The sequence below is a fragment of the Globicephala melas genome, chromosome 2 (assembly GCF_963455315.2).
Source record: "Globicephala melas chromosome 2, mGloMel1.2, whole genome shotgun sequence".
Lineage (NCBI taxonomy): Eukaryota > Metazoa > Chordata > Mammalia > Artiodactyla > Delphinidae > Globicephala > Globicephala melas.
The window spans coordinates 93,687,003-93,707,532 of record NC_083315.2 but is presented as its reverse complement, the minus strand read 5'-3'; the positions used below and the strand labels follow the sequence as shown (position 1 = coordinate 93,707,532).

Here is a 20,530-nt window from a genome sequence, read left to right as displayed (position 1 = left end):
CACAATGAGGTGAGTGCTATAAAAGCTTTTTCCTCCTGTGGTTGCATCCTAGACCTAATTTAGAATGTGTCACATCAAAATGAATATCACCATTGTGAGTGGGTCTCGGATGGCCTGCATGTTTTTCTGCAGTCTCACCTTGAGGCCCTGCTTTGCTTGACCATTTGACCATTTGTGGTTGATTTCCATCCATGTGTTTAGGTGATGATATTTGAACTGGCTTACCATGTGCAGTCATTCCTCTGTGAGCACAACAAGCCCCCTCCCAAGTCTTTTCATGAAGAAATGCTGGAAAGGCGGGCTCAGGAGGAGCAACGGAGGCAGTTAGAGGCCAAGCGGAAAGAGGAAGAGGAGGTGAGACCCTTGTCGCCGCGGTGTCTGGCCCGGAGGACTGCGAGCTCCTATAGGTTTTCCTCCGTCTCTACCTACTCACTTACTGGTATTTCTTTTAAGTTTTGCTCAGCATTTGATCCAAGAATCATGGATTCATGTGAAAGAAGGCCCTAAGAGTAACCAAGAAATAAATACTATGAGTGATTCCCTCCCAACAGACATCAATGCTACCCCTAGAACGCTTAGTCCAGGTTTTTAAATAAGAGAAAAAGGAAGTTGGCTTAACCAAACTTCTGGTGCTCTTTCTGTGCTTGTAAAGCTGTGCAGGAGTTCAGAGGCTATTATCTTCTTCCCTCTGTGGGACAAGTATCTCATGCCCAAATGAGTAGCCAAAGCCAGAGACTGAACGTCTTTTTTGTTCATTAACCATTTTTACTTTTTCTTAATTTGCATATGGATGTATACTGCTGTGTTATTTTAAAAATCCTTTAATCAGAGTTAATACATGTATCTAAATTTCCTTCCTGATTTTTAAGTTTTTTTTTCCTTCTATTTAGTCTTTTAATAAACTTATCTAGAACTTATTTTGGTGTGGGTTGTAAAAATGAGGGTGTGAGTTTTTCTTTTTTCCCAGTCATTTTCCTAACACATTTATTAAGTAATCATTCATTTTTAAGTGATTTGTAATAATTCCTTTAAAGTGTATTTTATCTACTCATTTATACTAAGTTCTACTTGTGAATTGTCTCTTTTGTTCAATTCATGTTTTTATCTTGAGTCTCTACAGCACTCTTTGAGTTATTGTATCTTTATAACGTTTGACTGTCTAAGTCAGGACCCCTGTCCCTTCATCCTTCATTCTTTCTTTTTTTTTCTGTTGGCTATTCTCACAGATAAGTTATAGGATTGCTTTCTCAAAATCAAAACAAAACAAAGCCTGTGGGATTTTGAGTAAAATTGCACTAAACTTACATATTCATTTAGGAAGAATTAACATTATGACAGTATTCAGACTTCCTATCCAGGAATGTTTTTCCATTTATTTTTATCTCTCAGTGAGGCTTTTTAGTTTTCTTCCCTTAGGTGTTGCAATTACTTGTAGGGTTTTGTTTTTCCTGCTTTTCTTAGGTTCTTATTCCTGGTTCTTTTTTCCTGCTTCATTTTGTTCATCCTTTACTTATGTTAACACTGTCTTTGTGGGTTCCGTTCATTTTTTTCTCAATATTTATTTATTTGGCTGTGCCAGGTCTTAGTTGTGGCATGAGGGATTTTTGTTTGTTTGTTTGTTTTTGGGTTTTTTTTTGGTTTCAGCATGCGGGATCTAGTTCCCTGACTAGGGATCGAACCTGGGCCCCCTGCACTGGGAGCACGGAGTCTTAACCACTGGACCACCAGGGAAATCCCGGTTCCATTCATTTTGTTACTGCTTATCTCCTATTTAATTGCGTAGCCTAGTTACCATTTAGGGTTTAAAGTTCCTTATTGTTGTCATTGTTCTTAGGCAGACACATTTTTACTAGAAGATAAGGATATTTAACAGACTTGTTTTGGTGTCCTACTATAACTACCTGTAAGTTTTGGGTATGCTTTATATTATTGCTGTAATAGTTTTTGGTGAGTTTCTCAATAGTTTTGATATTTAAAACCTGGAATTTTAGGCAGCTCATAAAAAACATTATTTTTCTCTACCTAAAATTCAGAATCATTTGAGTAATAGCTACATGAGTCAAATGGGTAGAGATCAAAATGCCACTTTTAATACTGAGAAAACTGATTGGGGAATGCACCTGAAGGTCTGTGGCTTGTGGGTGTGCACCCAGCTCAGCCCACCTCCACCCAGCGGCCTGGCCGACAGTAGGCGCAAGTGCATGTTCTCTGCAGACAGGCAGGTATCAAAGAGGAGGGTCTCAGTCAAGTGTGGGGAGAAGTGAGCGGCCCATGGTGTTGCTGCAGTTAAAGTCCCTCCACATTGGGAATCCCCTGGCGGTCCAGTGGTTAGGACTCCGTGCTTCCAAAAGAAGTCCGTCCACATAGAAATGGGGAGTACGTGTCCCTCCCCACAGTCTTCACACACATTTAAGTGGGAAGCCTATTGCCTAAGAACTCTAATAAAACTGACGTAACTACAGTTTGTACTAAGGTTCTAGATGTTCAGATCTCTTAGGAGATGAGAGCTTGAATTACTGAAATTCAAAAGATTTTTTGTGATTACAGAATTTGTATGTTGTATGGGTTTCAGAGATCAGCATTTGATGGCAGTATGATTTATTTCAGCAACGTGAAATCCTTCATGAGATTCAGAGAAGGAAAGAAGAGATAAAAGAAGAGAAAAAAAGGAAAGAAATGGCTAAGCAGGTACTCTAGCAATTCTGCCATACTCGAATAGTTTACATTCTGCTAAACATAAAACCTTTTTATTTCCATTGATGATATTTGAATTATTGTATCTTTATAATGTTTGAATATCTGAGAAGTCAGGACCCCTGTCCTTCATTCTTCATTATTCTTTTTCCTTCATTATTCTTTTTCCCCTCCATTGTTAGTATCAGTAGTAAAGCTTAAAATGAAGCACTAAAAAGTCCCCCAAATATCATTCATTATATATTTTAGATTCTCCAAATAAGTAGCAAAACTTAGAGTTGTATGTTATCTGTAGATGTCTTTGGCTTACGTAACTACAGTAGTTTATCAAAAGAGTTGAAGGACAGAGGAGATTGAAGTTTTGATAATCAACCCAGACTGGAATTATTAATACTTGGAAAACAAAACTATTTGTTCATACAGAAGAGTGAATGGAAACCACATGGATCTCCCTGAGATTTCATTCAGTGATGGAAAAGAAGGATTCAACAGAGCTGGTTTAAAAAGCAGGGGTGGAAAAGGATAAAGTCCTTTTTCCTATATTTTTCCTGAGTCCAACTCAATCAAAAACCAGCTACACATGTTTGGAGAAATCCAGGGACAATTTTGCTCATTCTCTTTTAGAGAAATATGGCATTAAACTTAAGGGAAGCAGTGAGGTGCAGTGGGTGGAGGCACTGAGGTGCAGGTAAGCAGCACCTGGCTGAAAGCTTTGGCTTTTTTACTGCCTGGCTCTGCGACCTTGACAGATGACACTCTCCGAGGCTCATTTTCCTCACCCCTTAAGACGGCACAGATAATGCCTTCCTTTCTGTCTTATGTAATTATTCCCACAGATAAATGTACTGCCCTTTGTGAACGTACAAAGCTGTATACAAATTTAAGGTGATATTACTGTTCCCACCAACTCTCCTATCTTACATCTGATCTGCCTTCCTGTCACTCACTCTGCTCTCTCCTTGTTTGTTTGTTTGTTTTTTACAGTGTTCAGAATAGTTTAATATTGGAGTCAAGATAGATAACAGAACAATACTAATTCTGTCAATAGACAGAAGACATAATGCAAACATAGACCCCCTCCACCCCATGTATATATAACTGATTTTTTGACTAAGGTACAAAGATAATTCTGGAGAAAGGATAGCCTTTTCAGCAAACGGTACTAGAACATTTTTTCTCTTTTCCATTATGGTTTATTATAGGATATTGAATCTGCTCTCTCTCTGAATGCCTCCTTCTGTTCATCTCGTGCTCTTCTCCCTAACTTTTCATGTATATTCCATGATTCTAAGCATTTTCGTTTATAAAACTCACCTGGCCTTCAGTTCTTGAACCAGTATATATTTGGACATTAAACTTTTAAAAGTTGAGTTCAACTTTATTACACTTGGAAACATTCAGCTTAAATAAGATTTGCATTCTCTACATATGTATAATTATGTACCAGGATTGTCTTCCACTTATGACATATCTAAAGTAGGTTTTACTTTTCTTCTTTTAAGGAACGTTTAGAAATAGCTAGTTTGTCAAACCAAGATCATACCTCTAGGAAAGACCCAGGAGGACACAGAACAGCTGCCATTCTACATGGAGGCTCTCCTGACTTTATAGGAAATGGTAAACATCGGACCAACTCATCTGGAAGGTCTAGGTAAGTCCCTGAGGTTTCTGATCTGAAGGGATGAAAGATGTAGAAGAATTAAAACAACTTGTAGCGAAATTTGGTGGAATTGTCACATGATAGTTTTAATAACTTTTGCAGCACCTGTATATCTTAATATATTAGTTAGCAATATGAAATGAAATTTTCATTTAACACTTTCCAAGTATCTTTCATGAAACCAGTTTTAGGGTTCATTCCCTTTTATAACAGTTACAACACTTGACAGTCTTGCCTCCAGTGCAGTTTGATCTGACTTTTAATGATCTAATTATTCAGTAAGTGATTTAAAAGCTTTTCTCTGTCAGAATCATCATCCAGTCAGATTTCACACTGTGTGTGTTTGCAGCCTGTAACTCCCTAGGTCCCACCACAGATGTGGGGGATACTCCAAAACAGGCACGAGTGTGGGAGATCCTTTACGTGAGGATGGGAGCCCCAGTTTGCTGGCAGGGCTCCCCTCCCTGTTGCTACTGAGGACACTGGGCTTCCCTGTTACTGCAGGTGGGCTCCTGGGTTGTTCCCTGTCGCCAGAGATGATATGAAAGGTACTATCTCTTCCTCCACATCCTTTTCCACCAAAGAATTGAGACTTCCCTGTCTATTTGCTGTGACCCGCTGTGGACCAGAAAGGAATTTTAGTACAGAATCCATTTGTGAGTAGGTGGGTGATGAAGTAGTATAGGTATTATAATTCAGCTTCTTTATGTGTTTAAACTATCTCTTGTGAGAATCTAAGCAGCACTTAAAACCAACATTTTCTTCTATAAAAAGAAACATTTTAGGTACCAAATTAAAAGCTTATATAATCTTTCGGGTTACAGTTTGTTTATACGAAGGAATCATTTCAGTTCTTTCCCTAATTATCTACTTAAAAAAAAAATCAGCTCAGAAATTATTTTGATATTAACATTTAAGCACCTACTGTTAAGGTGAACTAAGTCTTTTCTTGAATGCAGTTTCTGGTAACAATTCCTTTTTAAGGTTATAACTCCTTGCACCAATTTAGATTGTTTTTGCAACTGGGCTTCCAACATAGTTTGAAGTTGTCAGGGTATTTCAGTAGGAAATAATTGACAGATTTCTACTGTGTTAGAAACAGTGGAAATAAATCAATGCCATGAATAAGGATGTATAAAAAACAATTTTTTTAGTTTAAACATTTCCATTTTTGCGGCTAACTGTAGACAGCGGGTCCAAGATTAGACTTGGCTTTTGAGATCAGAGATTATTAGCAAGTTTATTCAAGGAAGGATGGGAACTTCTCTCCCTCCTTGACATAGGTAGAACTTTTCATGTAGTGCTTGTAGAGGGCCATTTGTATGTCTTGGATAAAATGTGACATTCCATGAGCATCCAAGAAGAAATCATTTTTTTTGTTTGTTTGTTTGTTTTTTGTTTTTTCGGTACGCGGGCCTCTCACTGCCGTGGCCTCTCCCGCTGCGGAGCACAGGCTCCGGATGCGCAGGCCCAGCGGCCATGGCTCACGGACCCAGCCGCTCCGTGGCATGTGGGATCCTCCTGGACCGGGGCACAAACTGGTGTCCCCTGCACCGGCAGGCGGACCCTCAACCACTGCGCCACCAGGGAAGCCCAAGAAATCATTTTTATGTATCGTTTGCCAACGTTGTTGTACAAACCTGCATGAACTCTGGCACTATGTTGGCTACCGACTAGAAAAGAATGAATATTTCTTAAAATATAGTTTACATGCTTCTTCAGTTAAGAAATAAAAAGTCTTTGAGGGCTTCCCTGGTGGCGCAGTGGTTGAGAGTCCGCCTGCCGATGCAGGGGTGGGGCACGGGTTCATGCCCCGGTCCGGGAAGATCCCACATGCCACAGAGCAGCTGGGCCCGTGAGCCATGGCCGCTGTGCCTGCGCGTCCAGAGCCTGTGCTCCGCAACGGGAGAGGCCACAACAGTGAGAGGCCCACATACTGCAGAAAAACAAACAAACAAAAAAAGTCTTTGATATACTGAAGTACCTCATGGCATACTCATGATTCTTTTTCTTCCTTGCTATTCACTAGTCTTTGAGTTGGAAAGCCAAAGGAAATAACCAGAGTGTTCCATTTTATTCTTTCAGTTAGTAGATACATTTGATAGAGTTAGTAGAGATGGCCTTGTCATCACTGTTGTCAGCAGGCATTATTCGAATGGGCTGTGACTAAAAACAGTACAATCTAGAACCAGATACTTAATGAGCACTTACTAAAGGTCAGACACTGTTCTGAGTCCTGGGGATTCAATAAGCAAGATCAAGAAGGACGCTGGTCTCATGGAGCTAATATTCTAGTTGGAGGAGACTGTCCACGAGCAAGCAAGAACATGTCAGATAGTGACTAGCGCTCTGCAGAGAATTTAAATAGGCTGTCTTGAAGAAAGACTGGATGGCTACTTTAGATTGGAGTCCAAGGATTGGATCCTGAGTGACAGAAGGATGGTGGCTTTCGACTGGGGGGGCACAGATACCAGATCTGGATGATGGAACGGAGCCAGCTGTTCGGGTAAAGAGCAGCCGGTGCAGAAGACCCGAAGCCAGCCTGGTCTTGTGCTGCCCAGACCTCGTCAAACAGGGCAGCGTGGCTAGAATGAGCGGGCATGGAGACAGTGGTTCAAGGGGGCGGCAGGGGTGTGTCACGGAGGGCTCTGTTGGTCGGGTCAGGAGTTTAGGTGTAATGAGCAGCCATTCGGGGTTCTAAAGAGGAATAAGATACCATCTGATCCACGCTGAGTGAAGTTCTTCCTGGCTGCCAGTGGAGAACGGAGAACAGGAGAGCAACAGTAGAGGAACAGTCTGCACATCATGCTTCATGCTACTCTCCCCCTCCCTTAGCCTCTGCACGGCAGCCACGCTCATCTTCCAGTCCCTCGCGCACACCAAGCTCCTTCCCATCTCAGGGCCTCTTCCAGTCACTGCCTGCTACGCTCTCCCTGGGGCACTTTGCATGGCTGACTCCTTATCTTTCGGTTCTCCGCTCACAAGTGACCTCAGCCGCCTTCCCTGAGCACCCCCCACACCCCGCTCCCCTGCTTAGTCACTTGTTCTCCACTTCCCTGTTTTAAGTTTCTCCATAGCAGTTACTGCTAACTGAACTTCATATACATTTGTTTGCTTTTTTATTGTCTTTATCCTTTCATGACAATGTCAAGTTCATGCGAGCAAGGACCTCATCTGTGTTTCCCTCAGGTCCTGGAACAGTGCCTGGGAGAGACAGAGTAGGTGCTCAGTAAACATCTGATGAAGGGAGGGAGGGAGTCAGGAAGGATGATAGAAAGGGACAGACTGTCTTTTTGGCACTTGTAGGGTCTGCAGCCTCTTCAACCAGGGTGACTCAGCTTTTCTTTTTATGTGGGCATATCAAAAATCAGTAAGGCTTTATTTAATGAAAGGTTTCCACTGCGTAAAACAAGCGAAAGAGAACAGAAAACCACTCACTGCTCAAGTGGAAAGAGCTTAAAGGCCTGATACTCAAGGGCCAGCCCCCTTGGCCCAGCTTTTCACGGATGTGTTTTTGTCTTTGTTGAACAGCTTTATTTTCTGTGTCCTTAAGGTTGTCTTTTTTCTCCCTTGAAGGATTTACCTTTTATTTTTTTTCAAATTGAGGTAACATTCAAATTGAGGTAATATTCAAATAATATAAAACTAACCATTTTAAAGTGTCAGTTTAAACTAACCATTCAGTGTCAAGCTGTCTTTTGTAAATGCAGACATTGTTCTCTCCTGCCTTCTTCCCAGGGATGTTGTATCTCATAAATGGGCACTTTGAACTTTTTAGGAGAAGCAAAAAAAGAAAAAAAAATTCTATAAAGTAGTTCGTGGTAGAGGATTATTTTCACCGTTTCAGACTTGCCTTCTGTGCAGGTTACTAAAGTGTAGCCCAGAATCTAGGATACATCACCCATTTTCACCAGGAAACAACATCAGGTTGTCTGGTAGTTTGTTTTCCTGATTTTGACACCAGGTGTGGTAACTGCTGGCTATTCCTCCTTACAGAGAAGAGATAATTAAGGGTATAAGTGTTACCCAGCTGGGTTCTTGGACTCTTTAATCAATAGAAATTGATACGAGGCCAGATGAGAAATTCAGGCAAGGCTTTATTGGGACTCGTGCTATATAGCACATGGGAGCAAAAACAAATAACAGGTGCCCTTGCTCTGTCTCTGAGATGGGGGGGTCAAGCTGGTGCCTTAAATGGGGTGAGGGTAGGGGCAGACCCCTGGGTTGGGCCGGAGGGGTGACCTGGGTGGTCGGCCCCACCCCCTTGGTGGTGCTGTGTGCAGGGTGCATGCTCAGTGCCCTGCTTTGCTGCCAACACCTCAGAAGTGGCAGTTGGGTTTTTGGTCTTTTTGTATCTTGTTGTTCATAATTTGCCCCAAGGGGGCATGCACACAGTTATTTTTAGTCCCTTATAGTTTCTTTGTATTCTGTTGCTCTAGGAGACGTGTTTGTCCAGGTGAAAGCACTGCAGCAAAGGGTCCCAGGTCCCAGCCTGTCTCCTAAGTATAAGACATGGGCTGGGGAACCGCTGAAGTATTAAGGATGTGGGTAGGGGAAGAGGGAATCCTTGATACATCTCTCCATACTTGTGAGCCTCCACTGTTCACAGTCTCTCTGGTTGGCTCCATGGAGGCATATACTGGTTCACTTCAAATTAAGCAATGTCAGCAATTCTTACTAACTTTATGTCCACAGAGCTGCCTGGAGTTTCAAATTGGGGGACCAAGAGCTAGAGCTTTCTGTGGCATCTTGGTGAGTTAGGCGGGAAGGTGAGACTACCCTAGCCCCCTGTGTCTCATCTGAGATCTCCCTTTTTCTGTCCCATCCCAACCATCTACACCATTGACCATGCTGGCAGAGCAGTCTTTTGGGTGGGAGTCTGATTCTCAAGTCCCTAGTAGACAAATTGCTTCCTCTTTTCTTGCTACTTGGCTTTTTAAAAAATCATATTTTCTTCTTATTTGAGGTATCAAGGTCGTAGATGCCTAATTTAGTCTTCTAAAATTGAACTGTGTCTAATTATCTGTTCTTTATAAAACCCAGTTAATGTTATTTGGCAGTTTTGTTTAAAACACCCTTTATCCTGTGTACTGCCACAGCTACTGGGAAAAACTGATAACATGGGTGATATTTCTAATGATATTGCAAACCCCCATGAACATTCCATAATCTAGAATTAATCATTGGCAATGACGGGACTTCCCTGGTAGTCCAGTGGTAAAGAATCCACCTTCCAATGCAGGGGATGCGGGTTCCATCCCTGGTTAGGGAACTAAGATCCCACATGCTGCGGGGCAACTAAGCCCACACACCACAGCTACTGAGCCCGCACACCTCAACTAGAGAGCCCGCATGCCACAAACTACAGAGCCCACATGCCCTGGATCCTTTGCGCCACAACTAGAGAGAAGCCCATGTGCCGCAGCGAAAGACCCCGTGTGCAACAACGAAAGACCCCGTGTGCCACAACTAAGACCCGATGCAGCCAAAAATAAATAATAAATAAATCTTTAAAAAAAAAAATCATTGGCAATGGCACCCGTGTTAATTGCTTCTAAATACCATTTGCTTGCATTGGGATGGCTATTTCTGATGGAGTTTAGGAGCTGTTTTACTTATTAATGGATTAGGTTCCAGAAGGTTGTTCTGAACCCAATTCTGATGAGTCCAAAGTAGACAGTATGAGCCTCCAATATGTACACATTTTTGGGTGAAAACAGGAAACATCAGTGACATTGGACTTCTTTGTTCCTTCTCTTCAAACTCTCTGTGATTTACTTTTTATCCTTCAGAATTGTTCCTGCTGTCAGTATATCCCATGTGACATGTACCACATTTGTCCTTTTCTTGACACTTTCACTTTTAAAATGATCTCTGGGTTTGTTTTCAATCCTAATGATACATCTTTTCTTACTAGAACTCTTAACATTCTCATTGGGTTTGTACTTAACAGTCATGATGGGGTGATTAATAGTCTAAACTGCCTTAAAATCAAGCATTTACACACTGTAAACTAAAGAACATAGAGGAGTTAGACTAAAATGACTATTAGCACCATCTGTTGGAGGGGGCAAAGCTCATGTAGAGGTGCTTCTGGATCATTTATTATATGTTAATAAGCCTAGCACGTCATTTTAAACCCTCACGCTTACCGTTTTCTCTATAAATTTCAGTATGCCCAGGGCTGCACAAATAACTTGAGAAGTCAAAATTTAAACAGAGCTACAGTGTATTTAGTCATACGCTGGTATTTGGAATTTGTGGACACACATGTGGTATGAGAGACTCAAGTCATAACAGGTCTTGTCAGCAGTGTGGGCAGGTGTTGGCGGGGGAAGGTGTATAGGATTGAAGGTGATGAGACCAGTTAATAATGGGGTATTTCTTGTATCCAGGAGAAATTTGGTGATGTCCTGAACAGGGCAGGGGAGTTGGAGAAGAGAGGCTGATACTTGGGGATCAGTTAGATGCAGGAGGTCTAGGAGCTCAGGGAGACATGCGCATTTTTGACTAGTGAGACAGAATGGATGACTATGCCACCAACCACAAAGAAAAAAGGAACCAAGGGGAAAAATCAGATTGAAAGTGGGTAGGAGGGAGGTGGCAGCTTTATTGACTTCGCAGTGCCATGAAGAGTAAATAGAAGGGGCAGACATGGAGACAGAAAGTGTAGAAGTTTGAAAATGAAAAACAAGACGGGGCATGGGATTGAGGGAGAGTAGAATGGACATGGGAAAGATACATAGGCTGAGGGAAGGAGCCGATATAGAGGAACAGATTGAACATACAGGAGAGAGGGACTAACTGATGGTGCAGGGTCCCAGAGGAGACTGTAGGGATGGAACTGAGGACAGGGCAGCTGTCCTTCCTCACAGTCCGGGAAAAAGAAAAAATGGGGCAGATGCCAAGTAACTTTCTAGGTGGACCCACAGAAAGTGTGGGCTTCACTGATCATTTCTTCATGTTCTCAGTGAAAGTGGAGGTCAATATCACGCTCAGAGTGAGAGGGCTGCTTCCTAGAGATCAAAGCATTTCTTCCAAGTGTCCGATCCTGACCATCAAGGGCTCTCTCCCTTGCCTCATCCCTGCAAAGCTCTCCCAATTTACTCGTTGTATTTGCATTATAATCTAGCTTCCCAGCTATTGCTTCCCACTCAGAAAAAAAAGTAGAAAAAGGGAAAGAGAAGAAGAGGGGTTGGGCTTTGAGTGTTTTGAAGAAGTCGTGAAGGGGAAGAGCAGAGACCAGAAAGAGAATGAATGAGCATTGAATAGTGGGAAGCCCAGTTGGTGATCGGGAATTTGTAGTGCTCCAAGCCCGCCATTTTGCAGGTTTCTCCAGATGTGTGTGTGCACAAGATGTGGGGTCAACATGGAATAGAGCTAAATCACTGCTGTAGAACTTCTGTGATGATGGAAATGTTCTCGATCAATGCTGCCCAATATGGTAGCCACTAGCCACTTGAGGCTGAGTACAAACATACCTCAGAGATGTTGTGGGAACAGACCACCACAATAAAGCAAGTCACATGAATTTTTGGTTTCCCAGTGCATATAAAAGTCATGTTTACACTATGCTGTGGTCTATTAAGTGTGCAATTGCATTATATTTTTAAAAAAACAATGTACATACCTTAATTTAAAAATACTTTTTTGTTGAAAAATGCTAATAAACAGCATCTGAGCCTTCAGTGAGTCGTAGTAGTAACTGATCACAGATCACCAAAGCAAATATAATAAAAATGAAAAAGTTTGAAATATTGCAGGAATTACCACAACACAGAGACATGAAGTAAGCAAATGCTGTTGGAAAAATGGAGCTGATAGACTTGCTTAATGCAAGGTTGCCGCAAACCTTCAATCTAAAAAAAAAAAAAAGCCACAGATGCTTTGAAGTTCAATAAAGCCAAGTACAATAAAATGAGGTATCTCTGTACTTAAGTGTGCCTATTGCAGTTGAAGAACTGAATTTTTCATTTAATTGAGTTTGAATTGAATTTAAGTAGCCACATGTGGCTAGTGGCTACCATACTGGGCAGCACAGGTGTAGAGCAGGGGTTTGTAGAGTTCATGTGGGGAAGACTCAGTGGTGAGTGGGGGCTTGGACAGCTTTCCCATTAGCACCTTCAGCTCAGTTCCCAGCAGAGACAGATGTTGGACAGTGAGTGGGCTAGTAAGCAGGAAGAAATGGAGGGGCAAGAATTTCCTGTGTTAATCTTAAAGAAAAAAAATCGTTGTCCAAATTTATTTTTAAGGCGAGAACGTCAGTATTCTGTGTGTAGTAGTGAAGATTCTCCTGGCTCTTGTGAAATCCTGTATTTCTCTATGGGTAGTCCTGATCAACTCATGGTGCACAAAGGGAAATGTATTGGTGAGTAAACTAGCTAAACTCATTTAAATTATTCTGATGACGAAAGTTAATCATGAAGGAATGGGGTAGAATAGATGCCGCGTCGTCTAGACCAGCGCGGTCCAAGGAAGACTCTTTAAGCTGATAGTCAACCTAGCTCCTGTTCCTGATGACTAGAAGAAGTCACTCAGGTTTCCCCTTCTGTAAAATGGAAATAAAAACCCAGGCTCTTGGCAATATCGTTAGCAGAGAGGTAATTTAAAATTTGCCGTCGTTAGAATTAGCCAAGCTTTTCAAAACCAAAATGGTTGAAATATTATGAATCAGTAGAATTTTGCATCTTGTGCATCTGTTGCTGATAAAATATGTGTAACAAGATGAGTTCTAATGCCTATGATCTTTAATGGTCAAGTCTCATTTTCTTAATTTGCTGTCCACCTGCTTAGCGTTTTCCTGCTTGGCATACTGTACCAGACCAGGAAAACCACTTTATTTTCTATGTGTTTTATTTAGCAGTTTAGCCATCTTATTTAGCAGGTGGATATTTGGAGTGAATCTCATTCAGCAATTTGCTATTTGAATTGTTTATATTAAAATCAAGTTTTCATATCTACTTCCTTTGCCCTAAATGTACATGATCTTTTATCAGTCATACAGATACAGCCACTAATTGGTGTAGGGATCACTTGCATATGGTGAATTTGACAGTTAAGTTCAATTTTCAATCCCATGAGTATTCTTACCAGAGCTAACAGGTAGCTAAATTACCTGGATCAAGTTTGCTTTCTTTCGTTATCTTTTCCCTTCCTCTTTGAGGAGGTATAAATAAACAAGGGAGTTGCCCGGGAGAGGGCAGCAGGTGGAGGGAGAAGAAATCAAGCATCTGAAGAGTCTGTGATCTGGACACTCAACCTTGGCTGACTGAGGCTGCCTGGACCATGCAGGATTCTGCACATACGCGGAGCCTGCCCTGTTCAGACACAGCAACTGTTTGGGCAGGCTTAAGACCTTGTTAGAGATGCTTGGCTTTGGTTCTGAGACTGTCCTTGACTCTGAGGCATTTCCGACTCATGAAGTGGCAACATAAAACTCACAACTTTTAATAATCTGGGGAAATCAGGAAGGCAAATTAATCCAACTGCTTATTACCTTACCTTTGTCTCCTAGTCTCACTGGTACTCATTAGACAGATTCACCTTACTTAATACCCTCATGAGGAGACACTTTTGCAGCCTGAACTTTTTTTTTTATAAAACCACCAAGTAAATTATTTATTTTGTTTTCTCATGACGGGTCTAGTTTTTAAAATATGTCCTAATTTTCTAAGAAATGTTTTTGTAAAAGATCAATAAATTAACATTTGCTTTAAAGCTATTGGAACTAGAGGGAATCAAGAACTTCCCTAGATATTATTCCTTATATATTACAGCATTATAGAGGCTTCTGTATAGATGATCATTGGTAGCACATAGTAGAGTATCAGTCTGAGCTCTTTTGGTAACATTTTCCTTCAGCCTCACTGCAGTGTGTTCTTTTGTCCCTTTTATTATCCCCATCACACAAAAGTGACAAAAGGAGGGTGGCAGTAATAGAACTATAATACAAAATAAAAACCCAACCAGCAATTATGAAATACCCACTTAGTCCCAGTTGGGGAGATAAATATTGCAAGACATTGTGCCATATAATCCACGAATTTAATTAGGCTTTATGTAAATCACATCACATTCCGTCCCATAAACGTTTACTATCGTGTGTCTCCAGCGTGTGCCGCATAGATCCAACATTCCACAGGTTGCTTCCTTTGATTGACACATTTTCAAACATTAGGTTTTTTTTTTTCCCCCTTAGCTGAGAATGTCAGGAATTATGACTAGCATAACAGATCATTTTAAATAAAATCTCTTAAATGGTCAGCATTTCTATGAAGTAAAACTGCTTCTCTAGGTGAGTTAGTTCAGCCACATTTCTCCAAAGTATTTTTGCCAAGACCACTTTGTCTTATGTATACAGGTTACTTCACTTTTCATTATGCAGATAATGTAGCATCATGGAGAACTGTCAATATTATTTATATAGTAAGAGAAAAAGAATATGAGAAAAAGAAAAGAATATCAGTGGTTCTCAATTGGGGCGATTTTCTTCCCTAGGGGACATTAGGTGACATCTAGAGATATTTTTGATGATTAAGACTAGGGTAAGGGGTGCTACTGACATCTTGTGGATAGAGGCCAGGGATACTGCTGAATATCTTACAGTATACAAGTCAGCCCTCTTCAACAAAGGATTATCTGGTCCCAAATGTCAATAGTGCCCAGGGTGAGAAACCCTGTTATATATGCTACAATTTGGTAAATTAGGAAAAAACAGACGGGTAGAGGGAGCTAGAAGAGAAATAAAACGAAATGGTGATATTGTGGGTAATATTTTTCTCCACTTCCAATTTTTTGGTGATTTTCTATTATAGTCTTTAATAAAAATTTAGATTTTTGTAAGAAAATTTTTGGTGTTACAAAAATTGAGCTCTCTCAGGTATAGGTTGAAACCATATGCCTATCACTAAATGAATGTGTCTCTCTCACACGCTTCAAATTTAAACTGTCACGACTGGTTCCTTCCCTTGAAGCCATTGGCCAGTTTGTATTTACTGAGCATATTCACATTTTGTGTTTAGAAAATCATTGATGTATTCAAATTTCCAAGTTACTAAAATCTGTTCTCACTGTGTACACTCATCTGCATTGATGGAGCGTTCCTAGTTCCAAACACCTTCTATTACATTAGTTGGTATTTAGCAGCTGTGTGAGGGTTACTCTACCACACCAGCAGGCGCGGTCATCAGGGGTGGACTGGTTATGAAAGTAACATCGTCAATAACGGCTAGTAGAAGAAAACATTAGTCCAATACTAAGATCTCACTGTCGAATCTTGTCCCTTTGTAAAATTTAATATTTTAGAGTTCAGAGTATGTTGTTAAATACCAAAAATTGGTTACAAAAGACATGTATTACATGAAATCACATTTTTCATAGTTAGTACGTGGTATCCATTGTTGAATGAATGATTGTCTATTCCCTCTTTTTTTAAATGCCCACAGAAAATGTACCAGTGAAATTTAATTATATTTTCTTTCAATGTGCAGGCAGTGATGAGCAGCTTGGAAAATTAGTTTACAATGCTTTGGAAACAGCCACTGGCAGCTTTGTCTTGTTGTATGAGTGGGTTCTTCAATGGCAGAAAAAAATGGGTCCATTCCTTACCAGTCAAGAAAAAGAGAAGATTGATAAGTGCAAAAAGCAGGTAGGCATCCAAGATGGCTCACTGAGCAGAAGGACTAATCTCGAGCTTAAGGCGGTGACAAAACAAAATAGCTGTGTATTTCATTGGCCACCAAAGATGACCCAAAATGCTATGAGATCTGTTTAACCAGAGAGGGTGGTGGAAGACCATAAGTTTTCTCAGCCCCTGCTGCCTCTTTCAGAACTTTCACAACACGGTCAAAACTTTTGCAGCTGCTTCTCGACCTCCTTTCTGAGCCCTTATTATTCCATTAATAGCTGTCTCTCCAACTGGGATTAAAGAGTACTTCATAACTGTGCTATTTGCAATCATTTGCATTTTCTCAGTTTTTTGAAATACTGCTTCACAACTGAATTTTTGGGGACTGGAGAATTTTATAGTTCTTTATAATACTGAGCTTAAGGAGAACATTTAATATTGCATATTGCAGTGTTACATAATAAAGGTTATAAAACAGTAGGTAAAGCATTGTGTTTGGAAATGTATGTATTTATGACAAAAAAAAAACCCTGGAAGTAAAGACACTGCAATCTTAACAGCTGTCTTTGGGTAGTGACCATAAAGATAAATTGTGGGGTTTTTCTTTTGTATTAGTACTTATTAAAATTTTGACAGTGAATCTTTATAATCAGGAAAACTTATTTTTAAATTAACGTTTCTTTTTTCTGGTGGCCACGTCGCAAAAGAAGTTGCTTTTGAAACTTGTCCATCTTTATGAACTTGTAGGTTGACCCTGTGGTTTAGGAGAGGACTCAGTTCAGGGCATATATTCCTTCTCCTCTCCTTTGAAAGTGCATTTTCTATTAAATATTTCACTTCTAAAGTGAAACACTAGTTAATGCCTACCAACCCAGTTATCACCTTACTGGTTTTTTCCATACCAGATTCAAGGGGCAGAAACGGAATTCAACTCACTGGTAAAATTGAGCCATCCAAACATAGTTCGCTACTTTGCAATGAATCTCAAAGAGCAAGATGATTCCATTGTGGTGGACATTTTAGCGGAGCACACTAATGGGGTCTCCCTCTCTGCCCACCTAAGCCACTCGGGCCCTATCCCCGGGCATCAGCTTCGCAGGTACGCGACTCAGCTCTTGTCAGGCCTTGATTATTTGCACAGCAATTCCGTGGTGCACAAGGTTCTGAGTGCATCGAATGTCTTAGTGGATGCAGAGGGCACCATCAAGATTACAGACTACAGCATTTCTAAGCGCCTAGCGGACATTTGCAAGGAGGACGTGTTTGAGCAAACGCGGGTTCGTTTTAGTGACAGTGCCCTACCTTATAAAACGGGGAAGAAAGGGGATGTTTGGCGTCTTGGCCTTCTGCTGCTCTCCCTCAGCCAAGGACAGGAGTGTGAAGAGTACCCTGTGACCATCCCTAGTGACTTACCAGCTGACTTTCAAGATTTTCTAAAGAAGTGAGTATCATTGAGATTTCTCTCTAATTGCACTTTACTCCTATACTTTTGGTTGTGCTTGAGTGTGCTAAACATCTAAGTCATGTGTATAAGCTGAAAAGTGAACAGTATTAGAGTTAATTCTTTGTTCTCCCAGTCCTCTCCCACCCACATATGTTCTGTTTTCTCACTTATATTTATCATTCCCATAACTCCTACATTCTTCTAAATTCACTTGGGCTCTTAATAATAGGTTTTCAAACTACTTTTTGGGGACTGCCTGTTATACCCTAGGAAGTCAATAGGGATTGCTAGGAGGAGAAATGCCCCAGGTATTCCAAATGGAATACCTCTCTGTCCACCTTTGCTGCTGGTTCCTAAGGGGTCAAAGACAAGGCCTCCCATTTAGAAAACAGCTTAAGGGGCATTAATGTGAGCAGTAGGGAGCGGCTGTAAATGAAGTTGAAGCTTCGCTCACTCGCCCTCTGTTCACCTCCTGCTGTGTGGCCGAGTTCCTAACAGGCCACAGACAGGTACCAGGGGTTGGGGACTCCTGGCTTGTGGGATCTTAGTTCTCCAACCAGGGATTGAACCCGGGCCCTCAGCAGTAGAAGTGTGGAGTCCTAACCAATGGACTGCCAGGGAATTCCCTGATTTCCTTCTTCAAAATGTCACCTTTAGCTTTCTGCCCTTCCTCATTGGTCAAGAATAACTTAGTAGAGGTTAGCAATAGCATTATGTATTTTCACATACAACACTGCAAACTTTAAGTAGAACCTATCTTTTCACATTTAACAGTAAAAGGAAGGACTCAGTAGGTAAAACTTTCCTAGTTTTCCTCTTAGAGAAAAACTCTGTGCTATCAGTTTTTTTTAAAATTTATTTATTTTATTATTTTATTTTATTTATTTATTTTTGGCTGCGTTGGGTCTTCGTTGCTGCGCACGGGCTTTTCTCTGGTTGCGGCGAGCGGGGGCTACTCTTCATTGCGGTGCGCAGACTTCTCACGGTGGTGGCTTCACTTGTTGCAGAGCACGGGCTCTAGGTACACGGGCTTCAGTAGTTGTGGCACGTGGGCTCAGTAGTTGTGGCGCACGGGCTCTAGAGCGCAGGCTCAGTAGTTGTGGCACATGGGCTTAGTCGCTCCGCGGCATGTGGGATCGTCCCGGACCAGGGATCGAACCTGTGTCCCCTGCATTGGCAGGCGGATTCTTAACCGCTGCGCCACCAGGGAAGCCCACTCTGTCAGTTTTGAACTTGAGATCAGCACTATTTCTTATTCTGTTAATAATATGGTTGCCTTTAGATTGATTAGTATATTTCTTTCTTCATAGAGTGGTTTGATAGACTGTGCTTGGTTTAGAAGCAGCTGTACAGTATTGTTTTACTACCTTTGCTGTCCAGCCCCAGTTAACAAAGGAAAAAAAAATCATTCCCAGACAAGTATAGCAGCATTTCATTTGTAGTTATATTTTTACTTATTGGTGAACATCCTTTGGAGAAAGGTTTTGTTTCACATCAGTCTCTGTGATGGAAAAGAGCCCAGACTCAGAGCCAGACAGCTGGGTTCATATCCCACCTTTATCCCTTCTGGCAAGTGACTTAAACTCCCTACCCTGAGTTTCCTCCTCTGAAAAATGGGGATAACAGTAGAGTTGTCTCTTGTTATATTAATGAGGTGGATTTGGAAAGTACCTAAGGATGGGGCTGGTTGCCAGGAGAACCAACCACGTGATTAAGGGGTTTGGAACTGTCAGTCCCACCCCCATCCTCTGTGGAGAGGGGAGGGGCTGAAGGTTGAATGATCACCAGTGGCCAGTGAGTTAATCAATCATGCCTTTGTAGTGAAGCCTCCATTAAAAGCCAAACAGGACAGGGTTCAGAGAGCTTCCGGGCTGGTGAACACACAGAGGTGTTGGGTAGGTGGCGGCCCGGAGAGGGCAAAGAAGCTCCAAGGCTCTTCCCACATACCCCTATGCATCTCTTCCGTCTGGCTGTTTCTGAGTTACAGCCCTTTACATTAAGCTGGTAACCTAGTGAGTAAAATGTTTCTGAGTTCTATGAGCTGCTCTAGCAAATTAATTGAACCCAGGGAGAAGGTCGTTGGAATCCGGTCACAGCCTGGGCTTGCTATTGGTGTCCCAAGTGGGGATGGGGAGGGCAGTCTCATAAGACTGAGCCCTTAACCTGTGTGATCTGATGCTCTCTCCAGGTAGATAGCGTCACAATTGAGTTGAACATACGACACCCAACTGGTGTTGGGGAATTGCCTGTTGGTGTGGAGAAACAGCCCCTCCCCTCAGTAGAATTGGGTGCAGAGCCTTGTCTGTGGTCAAATGAAAAAAGCAAGTTGAAGAATAATATGTACAGGATGATGTCATTTTTAAAAAATCAGTATCCACAAATTAAAACTTTATCTTTTGCTTGGACGTTTGTCCAAGACTTTATCCTTACCAGTAGTGTTTTAATATTTGGAAGGAGAAAGTATTCATGTGTTACTGATGTAATTAAAAATTAATTTAAAAAAATGGTTATGAAGAACCTAGGGGCAGGACAGGAATAAAGACACAGATGTAGAGAATGGACTCGAGGACATGGGGAGGTGGAAGGGTAAGCTGGGGCGAAGTGAGAGAGTGGCATGAACATATATACACTACCAGATGTAAAATAGATAGCTACTGGGAAGCAGCCGCATAGCACAGGGAGATCAGCTTGGTGCTTTGTGACCACCTAGAGGGGTGGAATAGGGAGGGTGGGAGGGAGGTGCAAGCGGGAGGAGATATGGGGATATATGTATATGTATAACTGATTCACTTTGTTTGCTCTTTAGTTCTTCTAGGCCCTTGTAAAACGTTTCTTGTATATTGTCCATTCTATTTCCAAGACTTTGGATCATCTTTACTATCATTACTCTGAATTCTTTTTCAGGTAGACTGCCTATTTCCTCTTCATTTGTTAGGTCTGGTGGGGTTTTATCTTGCTCCTTCATCTGCTGTGTGTTTTTCTGTCTTCTCATTTTGCTCAACTTACTGTGTTTGGGGTCTCCTTTTCGCAGGCTGCAGGTTCATAGTTCCCGTTGTTTTTGGTGTCTGTCCCCAGTGGCTAAGGTTGGTTCAGTGGGTTGTGGAGG

General features: G+C 41.5%; 1 protein-coding gene across 5 annotated transcripts in view; it reads left to right on the top strand.

Moving 5' to 3' along the window:
* EIF2AK4 (eukaryotic translation initiation factor 2 alpha kinase 4) overlaps positions 1-20,530 on the top strand; it is a 114,323-nt gene that overhangs the window by 24,515 nt on the left and 69,278 nt on the right. For 2 of the 5 annotated variants that reach the window (XR_009563048.1, XM_030843069.3), the window contains exons 4-9: positions 202-354; positions 2,608-2,688; positions 4,197-4,345; positions 12,607-12,722; positions 15,844-16,001; positions 16,886-17,421. Coding sequence is in view for 4 of the 5 variants with exons in the window: in XM_030843069.3 (XP_030698929.1) it covers positions 202-354; positions 2,608-2,688; positions 4,197-4,345; positions 12,607-12,722; positions 15,844-16,001; positions 16,886-17,421 (1,193 nt within the window). In the remaining variant the exon portion in view is untranslated. Of the gene's footprint in view, positions 1-201; positions 355-2,607; positions 2,689-4,196; positions 4,346-12,606; positions 12,723-15,843; positions 16,002-16,885; positions 17,422-20,530 lie in introns of those variants that run through there. The other 3 variants (XM_060294476.1, XM_060294475.2, XM_060294477.1) reach the window with 3 other exon arrangements.